Genomic DNA, 12729 nt, shown 5'->3' with positions numbered 1-12729 from the left:
GATTGCTCTGGGAGACACCAAGAAACCTCACTCTCACCCCAGGGACATCAAACAGGCACTGCCATCAGCACTGAATAACCAGGGATTGCTCTGGGAGACTCCAACAAACCCCACTGCCAGGAAAGTGAACCTCTCCACTTGGATTTCACAGCTCAACTGCAGCCCAACACACACCAAGTGAGAAACTCCCCTCTGACCCTGTCACGTGGTTTCAGAAGTTGCACAAAATTCTGCATCTTGAGTTACACAATTTTGTAATAATGACTTTCATTTTTTTTCTTTAGGGTAAGAGCTTTAAAGATTGACTCCTGTTGTTCACGAGTGGAGATTGTTTGCCTTCAGCAAATTCCAGATATCCAGGCCAATCTCTTGTGAGCTACTTCTTGCCCTTAGCCTGAAATATAATACCCCAAAAAAGAGCTTACTTGCCCTCACAAGCCCATGAACAAAATCTTTCAGCACCTTAAAGCTTCACTGGGGGAATAAACACACCTACTCTTTGCACACTCATGTTTGCTGTCAGCAGTGAACTGAGGCTCTGTTTCCATGAGAGAAAACCCTGCAGGAAAACACAGCAGCCTGCCCCTGAGCTGGGAAAGCTCCAGCAGCACTCACCATCTCCTTGCACCGTGGTTATCAGGTGCCCATCCAGAAACACATCCACGTTGGACAGGTAGGAGGAAGGGCCACGATCCACCACAACTTCATTGAGGACCTGCCACGACACCAAACATTACCCCAGTCTGCTGCTGCTGCCTTGGCAATGAAATAAATGTCAAAACAAAGCAGTTTTTCCAGATCTTCTAAATATTTGTGCTGATTTAGTACCTGCAAATTAAACTCTTTACACTTCCATCCTATCACGTGCCAGCTGAATTTCTGAGATGTTAAGAATTATTTCCAGGAGTTGGTCACTAACAATGTGCAAGGTTTTTCTTCTCATTTATAAAAATGTTTGGTGTATCTCACTTTAGAACTACTACTTTGTCTTCAAAATAGAAGGAAGGTTGGGCTCCATCTTGCAGATATTTTCCAGCCTAAACAATTCTGTGAAATTACGATCAGCATTTCTGAGTGCACAAATACATGCAGCAATTCCTCAGCATGCAGAGCACATTGTGAGTTGCAGCAGCAAGGACCAGCCCTGCACTGCTGGGGGGGCGTTTTCATAAAACAAATACCAAGTTACAAACTATCCTGGTTCTTGTTGCTTGCTTTGCCCTCTGACCTGATATTGCATAATTTGCTTGCCCACTTCTTTCTCCAGGTTTGCAGACACGACTCCATTTTCCTCTATCCCATTCTGGACTGTTGTTTTCTCCCTGGGCTCCTTCACCACTTTCACCTTGAGCCTGCTCCGGAGAACAAGAGCTGCATTGCCTGGAGAGGAAACACAGGGGAAAACACACAAAAATGAAAAGCTGGCACAGGAAATAAACCCCAGCAATGACAACACGCTCTATGAAATGCCATCCATCTATTCCTGAGCTTTCAACATTCCCAGTTTCATTCCCAGCATAACTGGCTACACTTGGCTGAAGCTCAAAACTAATTTTTAGCAGCAATGAGCAAAAATCAAAGGCAAATTTCAAGCCAGTCCCTTCCCACTTTTCTTATGATGTACAAAGAAAATTTAAATTCTGTATAGACGTGATTCAGATTGGAAAACACTGCTGGGCTCATGTGATCTTCAGTAAGACAAAAGCTAAGCTTAAAGAAAATTAAAGCATTAGAAACATGTATTAAAAGACAACATTCTGGTAATGTGAGAGTTTTATACATCTTTTCCAGAATCTACTTTGGATGCAACTCAAATAACCTCATATTCAAGGGACAAAGAATTTATTTCCTCAAATATTTTATTTGCCTGACTTCTCAGTACTTAAACACTGCACTTGATTTCTATGTTTAGCTGTCATTTAGTGTAAATTCTACATTATTTTATACTTATGTACTCCACAAAGTTATTTCTTAGCCCTTTTCCTTTGCAGAGCAGTACAGAGAGCAGCACTGGATGGGTCAATGCAATGCAAAACTTCTGTTAAATTAAGATATATTTCTGTTCATTTAAGATTTCTGTTCACTTCAGATACATTTCTCAAATTTCAAATCTTAAGGGCCAACCTAAAAGAGTTGATTAAGAAAAAGTAACAAACAAACACCACACCTCGTCCCCTTAAATTTACCTTCTATAACCTGAGTGACTTGGGACTGAAAATTCTCAAAATTAAATGGAGTAAGAAATCCAAGGGATCCCAGATGAAAAGCCATAACTGGAGGTACACTACCCTATCAATAAAGAAAAGAGTTTTAAAGCTACTCAGTCAAAGCAATTCATACTTCAACTAATTGCCTGTAAATATTGTGACTACTGATGAAACTTCAACTGTGCTTAATAAAAACAACACATTTGACATTATTTTCACAAGGTAAAACAGGCTGGATAAAAAAGAAGGGACGAAGAACAAAAGACAAATGCTGAACTCAGCAACAAAGGGGGAAAAAATGCACTTTTAAATACTTCCAAAAGAAAAGTTTCTGGGTCTATTTCCCATAAGAACCAACCTGGAAAAGTGAAGAAGCATAAAGTAAGGTCCCATCTCCTCCCAGGCATATGATAAAGTCTATCTGATTGGAGATATCATCATAGTCTAGGAGCAACATTGAAATAGAAAGTTTTGAATTAAATTGTATCCACAATCTTAATTTCCTAACAAAAAACAGGAAGAAAAATCACAATTTGCAGCATGCAAACATTCCCTCACAAATACACAAAAAGCACAACTAAGATGTAACAACAACTGTGTGCAAAAGACACCAAAGTTTTACAAACTTGACCCAACAGCTAAGAAAACACCAAGACAAAACCAAAAAACCACTCCAACTGTCCTTTCAAGAAATCATTTCCATACCTTCTCTGAAGGTGCAAAATTTCTTCTTCACTGGTCCGAAATTCTCATCATTAGCTATAGCAGGGTCTTCCAGTACTTTTTTTTCTACATACACTATCATATTGTTCTCCTGAAGAGAGAGGAAATAAGCTTGTGAGTGACCTCCTAACAACACACTTGACTCTCTCCATAATTTCCACTAATTTAAGACACATAAATAGTATTTTACAGCAGTGTTCTGCACCTGCTGGGTGTTTGTAATGTGTGGTCTGATCCTCATGAGAATTTTGCAGCATGCACAGACCATTTAATAAATTAAAGCTTGGAATACAGATTACATGAGACATTGTTGTGTTTGCTCAAGGCTTGAGGGTTTAAGCTTTTTATATCCCACTCCTGTAATTTAGAACTGCAAACAGAATGGAAGTTTTTACTTTAATAGTTCTAGTTTTAAGCTTCATACTGATCTTAAGCCCCACAACAAATTTTAGTACATGCAGTGGGTGTAAAAATTTGTTTGCACAGCACAGCTCTGTACAGAATCAGCAGCTGGAGAGAGCTGAGGTATAATTTGTATTTTCTCACCTCAGTCAGGTACACACAGAGCTCTTTGAAGGGCTGCAGCAGACTGGCATCACGGATCTTCTTAATCACAAGGACACTCTTGGGGGGTTTGTTCCATGTCAACCGCTGGCTTGCTGGATCCTGAATGTGCCTAGGGGATAAAAAGCCCCAAACACCACCACATTTTGTTGTGACACCTTTCTGATCTGGTAAAAAAAGTATGGAGGGCGCACAGCCCTACACAGCAGGCAGGGGAAGGCAGTAATTCATATTGCAATGATGTTTGTCCTTCACTACGTGCAGGTGGTAACCAACAGCTGCTAATTCTGGTACCTGGCCCTACGAACGACCTGTGCCAACAGGGACCTAAACAGAAGCACCACAAAAACTCTCAGATCAACTTCTGACTGACACCACAATGCTGATTTCCTCTTGTTTTAGTGCTGACTCAAAAGGAGAAACACTCAGTTAGAGGATCTGAAAAAGCCACAACATAACTTTTGCCCCATCCAATACTCTAAGTCCAACAGCTTAATGTAAATTTAAAATTATTTTATTTCAGTGCTAACATTTGAGATACAAATACAGCACAAACTAAAGGCAAATGCACGACTTTAGTATCAATAATGCTGACAAGAACTAGAGATTGCAGCACTGAATAAACCCAGAACTAGCACCAACTTCATTCAAACAAAAGCCAGTCTGCCTCGTTCAGCTGTACTCACCAATTCCATGCAGTTCTACTGAATGAAAAATTATTCATAACTTGCTTTAAGATCTTCATGTTTCCTTCCAGGACTCAGTCAATTGCAACAGCTCCAAATAAAACAAAAGGCTGAGGCTTTTATCACTTATTACTAACTGCAACCTCAGAAGAATACATTTTTCTCTGAAAAATGTTTTTTCTTCTATTGAAGATTTCAGTCAGCTCTGATAAAAGGTTTTGAGGCTTTACAGAAAAATCCTGCAGTAAAACTTGTATTCCAGATCTTCAAGGCAAGATTTCATAATGAAAATTCCATTTCAAAAAAAAAAACCAAAACAAAACAGGTATTTGATTTTCCCTTCTCTCAAGAGGCCACTGATCCTTTTTTCACTGAGTAGTCATTCAATCCTTCTGCTCATCAAAAAACAGGTTTGCAAGCTCTAGAGCTGCTGGTTGTACTGAGACACCCAACCTTCCCTAACTTAAGCCTGCACATAAAAATGACAATTTTCTATAAAAAAAAAAAAAAATCCCTCCAGTGAGGAGAGTTTAACAAAATTAAACTATCCACAGCAGAGGAGAAAAAAAAAATCAACAAGGTCTTGCTTGTTTTTAGAAGCCACAAAACCTCGTGTGTAGTAAAAGTAATTTACAGTTTGCTTTTCCCTTCAGCAGCCTAAGGGCAGCTCTGCTCCCAGCCCTGCCTGCCCAAGCTTTGCCCTGGCACAATCCCATCCCTGTCCTTATATCCCTGTCCTGGGCCAGCCCCTGGGAGGAGCAATGCCCCAGGTCAGGTGGGTAAACACAACCTGGGCTGGCTTTCAGCTGCACTGCAGCACCCGGGGAGAATGAGGAAGTTTTGAGTTACCAAAGGGAGGGATTTGTGTCACACTTTCCCAGGAAAGGGGTGGATGTCACCGGGAATATTACTGTCTACAGAGGTAGAGATTTAGGCAAATAAATATTGACTGCAATATCTTATATTTAACTGCAAGAGCAAGGAAATAAAACTTTTTTAAAGGGGCAAAAATCACAGAATGGTTTGGGTTGGAAGGGCCTTAAAGCCCAGCCAGTCCCACCTTCCACTGCCCCAGGGTGTTCCAAGCCCCATCCAGCCTGGCCTTGGACAATTTCAGGGATGGGGCAGCCACAGCTTCTCTGTGCCAGGGCCCCCCAAAAATAGGGAGCACTGCCTTGGTTAAACCCTGAAATTCCTCACCTGGCCAAGTCAAGACCCCATTTATTAAGTATGTAACACCTGGTGTAGAAAGCACCACTTTATGCCACCCAACCTACAAAATTGAAATGTTTATTTGCCCACTAAGCAGAAACCAGCCTTATTTCCACCATTTATCAACAGTCTAAAAGCAAACTTGCCTTAACTGAAAGTACCACAGATCAAACACAAAAATTGAAAGTACAAATTCAAACACCGTCACCAAGAGAGGGAGAAGGCTTCCCTCAGATTTCACAGCACACAGAACAGTTCTTCTTCCTCCCCTTGTACTGCCCAGAAGAATCTTTGTTGGGTTGGAAATATGAGAGCTGCCATTTTAGACATCAAACTATGGACTGTAGACCACGCCAACTTGGCAAAGCAGCCCCCAGGATGGCAATCAAGCAACATGAAAATCTTGAAATATCAGATAAAATACAAACAAGTGTTGATTAGGGGGTGAAAAAAGTGGAATCAGTGGAAAAGCAAACTGGTTTCTTTCCCACAGAACGAGCACAATGCCACTGATGGGATGAGTACTCACATAATCGTTTTAGGATTCTGCAGCATGCAGGCCTTTGGTCCAAACGTGGTCACGGGGCATGGTCCATGCAAGGAGCGTGTTCTCCTGAATGCAGAGAAAATAATCAGTGAGTAAAAGAGATGTGATGACAAACTGGGTCTATCTGATGCTCAAACACCAAACCCTCCTTTGAAGCAGCTGCACAAAAGCAATGCAGGGCAAAGTGCATTTCTTAAACCTACGTGAGAGGTTCCCAGGCAGGGTAATCTTACAGATTAGCTCTCACATTTCCAATGCCTGCATCAGTTCCTAAGTGACACCAATTTCACTGCTGCAGGCACAAGAACAACACTTTTATTCTGTGTTTCTTGAAGCACTACATCTTATCTAGAAGCACACATTTTGAGAATGACTGAATCTGGTACAAATACAGCTAAAACAGCTCAGTGAGTGCTCCCACCCTCACTAAGGGCAGCAATGTACAGACATTGGGTTTCCCACTGTGTGCCTAGACAAGCACTTACAAGGAGTTCTCCAACACCTTCAGATGTTTTTGGCATGGTCAAGTCACAGCAATGTGTGTCTTGGTCATTTGAACACCCTTAATAAATTAATCAAACAAATTCTTCAGCTCTAAGGTACATGGAGATTTGTATCTGCAGCATCAAGCTGCAATTCTGAACAGGTTAAAAAAAAATGCTACTTCTCCCCATTTATTTCTCTAATAAGATTTTTGTCTTCAAATAAACAGGAGCTCTGAGGTGTCATTTATCCTCAGAATTGAATCCCACCAGGACACAGGGTTACTCCTGGCTCTAGGATGAGATTATCTGGAGCAACTCAGAACTCTTCTGCCTCAGCTCCTCCAGCAAAGCTGGAGCTGGGAGCAAAACTTGCTCAAGTCATGGAACTGTTGAAGCATTATGTGACTGCTATTAGAATTATTCCATTAAAAAGAAGAGGGAAACATGCCTTTCCTGGGCTTAATTCAATCACCTATTGCTTGGCAGTAACAATCATCACTGCAGGGCCTTCCATTGTGTGTTACAAGTAGCTCAGGCCAGCCTGATGACTCACTCCTAGAGCTAAAAAAACCCTCAGAAATCTAATAAAAATCAAAACCAGATCACAGGTTAAACATATCTATATAATTAAGGAACGCCAGCACCATCTTATTTGTTCCATGCCTAATAAAATATGCGAGTCTAAGATTTGAATGCCAATAACAAAACCAGAATAATTTCTTTTCCATCTGTAAGTCCAGGCGTGACTAACCAAGTCAAATAAAAACATTGCTAAGTGTTTTACAAAGTTTACCTTACTTATAATAAACAGAAAAATGAGGAAGGACTGACATAACAAGAGATTAATGTGTGTGCCAATATGGGCAAAGGGATGATAAGTCTCTCTCTACTTGTGAACAATTACCCTTGGAATGAGGATAGTTAAATAACACCCTGGCAGCATCACCTCCCACTTCTTGCTCCACTCCAGCTTCTCCCAGATAAGTGTAATTTTTGCCTTCTCACAACACAGGTCATTATTTGATGCCACTCCCAATAACTGGCCAAATTCTGTTCCCACACAAGGCATCAAATATCCACATCTGACCTTCATGATATTCCAACAAAGTTTCCCTTGCAAGCTCTAATTAGTAACTGGTGTAAATTTTCCCTGAGATTTCACTTGGTTTTATTAGTGCTCAATAAAGTGTTTGAGTGAACAGGATTTAAAGCCATTCGCAGTCAGGCTGCCTTTGCTAAGAATGAGCAGCAATGCCCTGCAAATTCTACGTCTTTTAGGGAAATCTACTTATCAGTTCCCAGCAGCTGGGCAGCCACCTCAAGCTGAACACCACAGAGGAAGCCTGAGAGCAGCACTTCCTGACAGCCTGCAAAATGCCTTGAGACAATTTAGCTCTGAAGCGAAGACAGCCAGTGAATGACTGCAGAGCATCCTAATGAAGGAAAGTCTCGGAAGCAATTACCCTGATTCAAACCCACAAGGGACAGAGCACTTCTGGTTGAAAAAGCAGCTGTTTAGCTAAAAAATAAATACACAAAAATTCAGACCACATGGTCTTCTATGCAGGTTGACTGAAAGGTTTAAGCAGAGAAGGGGAAAACCACCAGTTTTACAGCACAATTTAAACATCAAGTCTTATATATTGGCCATACACACGTCACCAGAGCTACAACAAAGCACAGCCACCAGAAAACACTTCCCAGAGCCATTGAATTCATTGAACTACACGCAAAGAGCAAGTCTTTTCCTAACCTTTCAAGGCTTTTAGCTTCCCTCCCTTCACCACAAAGCCGCCCCCTGAGATCTTCAGCCTCACCTGTATCTCCTCTTGCCTCCCAAGAACATTCCTACCAGCAAAGCAGGAGCTCTGCACAGGAATTCCATCTGCTGAGCAGCTCCTCCGTGGCTCTGCCCGTGCTTTAGGGATGGTCACAGCACAAGGAAGGTGAAGTCCTGCTGTGCTTCCCACAAGATCAAGACACGGCGCTACCCCTGCCCGCTGTTCACTATTTACAGCGGGTCCAAAGATCACCAAATCAAAAGTTCTATCCACCCTGTCCACATGACAAGAGCCTTGCAATGAGATCAGAAATTTGGCTCAAAAAAAAGAATGGGTGGGTGTTTCTCACTGCTCTGAAACCGTCTGCAAACACAAACTCACTTTTTGCTGCCTCACACATAACCTAACACACAGGTTTTTAACACACAGCACTAAAGTTCTGGCTGGAGCTTTTGTAAAAGTCTGAATTGTCTCTACTGTTGATTGATTGTTTTTTGGAGACTGTGAGCTCTGCAGAGACCTGTTTTGACAAGCCATGAGATTCTGTTTATGAGTCTGCTCATAGTCAACATCCCACCTTCAACTCCCCACCTTCGTTTTGAACCTTCTGAGGAGCATTTTAAGAATCCCTCATGGGCATATTTAAAAAACAAAATCTAGATAACTTCATATACTTTAGCAACAAGGGGAAAAAGCAGGGACCTTACCTGAATTCTTTGGTGCTTCCAAGGGCTGGTGAAGCTGACAAACTCCGTGACTTGGCTCGCCCCCGGCTCGTGCTGCCCCACTCCTCATCATCGTGACATGCTGAACAGTGGAAGGCAGAGTCTGAGCTCCCATCAGCCTTGCTGGCACACAGCTTCTCCCGACTCATCTCCATCCTGGAACTGAAGGAACCTCAGCCAGAGAGAAATTCAATCCCTGGGATGGAGAGGGAGAGGGAAAATCTCAGTATTCGCAAAGGTAACAGAGCTTTCCTTTAAATTCGAATTACGTTTTTAGCTGGCTCCAAGAAAAATGAAAACTTTGCTAAAACAACCCCTCTTCTCTCAGTAGATTATGTGCTGAACATCAAAAAATTACTGGAATTGTGCTAGACATGAAGAAATTCCTGGAATTGTCCAGAAGGTGAGCATTGCTGCCGAGATGAGTCGGTGCTTTGAGCCATTTCCCTGCTTTTTTCAGCTCCCGCACTGTGGTCAGCACTGCTGACCAAGGTGGAGTTTTCCCAGTGGTTTTTATAATTGTTTTTCAGCAATTAAAGTGCTTTAAAGTCCCTGCAAGAAAATCTGGAGGAGCATGCTACACGAAACACAGAGTTCACACTCACTGATAAACACATCCCCAAAGAATCTGAGCAACTGGGAAGTTCTGCAAGGTAATCAGAAAACCTTGGAATTAAAAATGACCAGTGTGTTCCAGATTGAGAAGAGGCTCAGTACAAAGCTGTTTCAAGACCAGCACAGATTCATGTCTTCAGTTACATAAGAGATAAAATTAATTTCTTTTGGATATTGAAAAGAAAGAAAAGCTTTAAATACGTGCCAAGGAATTAAGGCAAAGGAAAAACTATGAAGTCTCCTATTAGGTGATACATATATTGAGCAGATAAAATAGAATACTCTAAGAGCAAAAAGAAAAAACCCTGTCAAATAATGCAACAGAAATAACCTTAGTAAGCCTCAGCTTTTGAAAAAAAAGAGGTTAATACCAAGCTGAGGAGAGACAAAAACAAGTTGGAGGACGATACCTAAGTTCTTAACTAATTTTTGACAAACTGGGGGGACGGTCCAAAACAAACAAGATAAAATAAGGACAAATGTGCAATATTTCAGTTCCACGAAAAACCGGCACAAATGAAAGATAAACAGCTGGTTAGAGCACAGCTTTGCAGAAGCAAAAAAAAACCCCCAAAACCAAAACAAACCCCAAACTTGAAACAACTGCGGAAGTTCTACAGAGCTCGTGTGCAAGTTCTCGTCATTACTTGAAGCAAGCAGAGAAGAAATCTTATCAGAATAAAAATAGAAACCAACTTTCAGTGTATGAACAAACACTAAACTATAAACAAATAGTATCCAAGTGAGTGCAGCCCAGAGGAACGGCACATTCCTCAAGTCAGTTCATTCCAACATGGGGGGGAAAAGTTGGTTCAGTAAAAATTTGCAGATGTTTTTCCAACGGTTTCATCGCTTTGGATGAACTTCCCACCTTACCCAGCAGAGAGAGGAACTAAACATTGCTGTAACCATTAAGATGGACTATGTCTCTGGGAAATCATCCCACAATGAGGATATCTGGGGGGAAAGTCCCCAGAGAATGGCAAACCCCACAGTTTCACCAGCACCCCAACTTGTAGACAACAAAACCATCAATAAAACGCAGCTGTAATTTTGGACTCATTACTAAATTAGACAGCACCGCCACCTAATCAAATTAGAAGGTACTTTTGCTCCTGCTGTAGCTTAGGCTTACCCAAGGAGAGCACCACTACAAAGAGGTGCAATTACTGCCAGCCATTAATAATTTATAGCATCCTGCCCTTGGAAAGGTATCAATGTTTACCTGGGGGTTACTCATTGCTGCATCACCTGTGACCACAACTTGGGAAACAGCCATTGCAACAGACTTGCAATTTTGTCTAGCTAAGATTAGCAAAATGTACCTCTATTTTTAGACAGTTTAAGCTCATATATAAATTTTGCGCCCGTTGGTTAAGTAAGGGAGGCAGAGAATAATAATTTATGTAATAAGCAAGATGCGTTTCCATGTGACTTTGACTGAAGAATGCTCATCTGACAGATGCTGACAGTAAAGAAAATCAGATTAGCACAAAACTGGGAGTAAGAAGTGTACAGACCTACTAAATACAGCCTAAGAACTTGATATTCCCTCCATGTAATACTTTCCAATTCAGGATGTTTTAACCACAGCTTACACCGTGTACTGTTTAATTAACGTTCCCTCACAAGACCTTTATTGAATAAGCAGACTTGACATAAGATAAAACTACCACTGAACAGCTCCCAGGATTGGATCCAAAGAACTTTTAAGCACATGGTAACAAACTAATGAAAAGGCTGCTCTGTTTTAAATCATGTCCAAAAAAAAAAAAAAAACAACACAAGAAAAATAAGTATTTCAATGTCCAACACGGCAGAATAAAGGACAGCTGAGAAAGTGTCAACGTCTAACAATAAATATCTGTGATGGGGACACAGCAGCCAGGTGGATCACCTGTCACACGTATCCAGCTCCAGTTTTATTGTAGTTTCCCATTTTCAATCTCACTGAATGTTCCCCTGACCCAGAACTTCCAAGGGCTTCATCAAACCACCTTTACACAACCCCATGACATCCCCAAAAGGAGCACAAGGCTGCAAATCACCAAGGGATTTAATTTTATTTTATAACGACCATGCTTGTAAGTTGTTATTTCGTAACAAACTTCTCCTGTCAAACGCCCTGCCCTAAATCATCCTGGTTAAAGGATTACTGCAGGGTCCATCCCGACAAAGTCCTCACAGTATTTTAACCCACCTCCGAGTCTGCAGCATTTATACTGATTTCTTGGAAGTTGCATCAGTCATTCAAAGCTCCTTTTGTACTCTATTATCAACTTTCTCTTGAAGCATAAGAAGGTAGTGCTTTATCCAAAACTGGTACCCCTCGTCCCATTGCTACAAAGCACTGTGTGCTTGGTTGCTCTGCTCTGTGGAGCTTTTTTTTGGTTGTATTTGGCTGAAGAAAGCACTGCAGCAGAGGTTACACGCCTATGACTCCATCCCTAAGTCACTAAACCCCCTGTCACACACAAAACAGAAGGAACAACTCTATCACACAGACAAAGCTTGGTTTAGTTCAGAACTTCCTATTCCAGCGTGCCTGAAGAAAACCAAAACCCCTATTAAAACCCAGCAGTCTGACAGCAGTTGCAAATTTAGGTTTTGATTACACACCCAAATGCTATTTCCACCAAAAACCAGACAGTATGACCATCACGTGTCCACGGCCCAGGCAAAACAAGCCCATTTGTTAACCCTTCCTCTCCGGAACCCCACCACGCGTGGGGCACGAACCCCCCGAAGCCAGGGCCGGACCCTCGGGAGGCGAACAGCGGGGCCGGCCCGTTATCCCTGCGGGAAGCGTCCCGCCCCGCCGCTGCCCACGGACACCCCTCCAGGGTTTACCGGAGCCACCCCGGAGCAACCGGGATGCGGGCACCTGGGACGGCGGCCCGAGCAGCCCCGGCGGGGACAGGGACAGGGGAGAGGACGCAGGGACGGGCACCGGGGGGACGCAGGGACGGGCATCGCGGACACACACGCGCGCACCGGGGACACACACACGCGCGCACCGCTCCCCCCTCAGGGCCGCCCGTCCCGGCCGCGCTGCCCTCCGCGGCTCCCCGACTCACGGCGTCCCTCAGGGCCGAGCCCCGCGGCGGAGCTGGCGGCGCTGGCGGCGGCGGGCGCTGTGAGGGGCGCGGGGCCGGCGGGCCCTGCGCGCCTCCATCGTCCCCTC

General features: G+C 42.9%; 1 protein-coding gene across 7 annotated transcripts in view; it reads right to left on the bottom strand.

Moving 5' to 3' along the window:
* The window catches only part of NADK (NAD kinase), a 21836-nt gene that overhangs the window by 5732 nt on the left and 3375 nt on the right, over positions 1-12729 (bottom strand). Inside the window, exons 1-9 of one of the 7 annotated variants that reach the window (XM_042032027.1) lie at positions 12623-12719; positions 8913-9126; positions 5922-6005; positions 3477-3606; positions 2913-3021; positions 2566-2651; positions 2187-2289; positions 1229-1380; positions 616-715 (exon numbers count right to left, since the gene is read on the bottom strand). In XM_042032027.1, the coding sequence (XP_041887961.1) occupies positions 616-715; positions 1229-1380; positions 2187-2289; positions 2566-2651; positions 2913-3021; positions 3477-3606; positions 5922-6005; positions 8913-9085 (937 nt within the window). In that variant the 5' untranslated portion in view covers positions 9086-9126; positions 12623-12719. Of the gene's footprint in view, positions 1-615; positions 716-1228; positions 1381-2186; positions 2290-2565; positions 2652-2912; positions 3022-3476; positions 3607-5921; positions 6006-8177; positions 8423-8912; positions 9127-12539; positions 12720-12729 lie in introns of those variants that run through there. The other 6 variants (XM_042032028.1, XM_042032029.1, XM_042032026.1 and 3 more) reach the window with 6 other exon arrangements.

Source organism: Corvus kubaryi, unplaced genomic scaffold (genome assembly GCF_017639235.1).
Source record: "Corvus kubaryi isolate FWS band 111438036 unplaced genomic scaffold, C.kubaryi_AGA036_p1.0 37352, whole genome shotgun sequence".
NCBI classification, from domain to species: Eukaryota; Metazoa; Chordata; class Aves; order Passeriformes; family Corvidae; genus Corvus; species Corvus kubaryi.
This window is presented reverse-complemented; position numbering and strand designations above follow the sequence as displayed.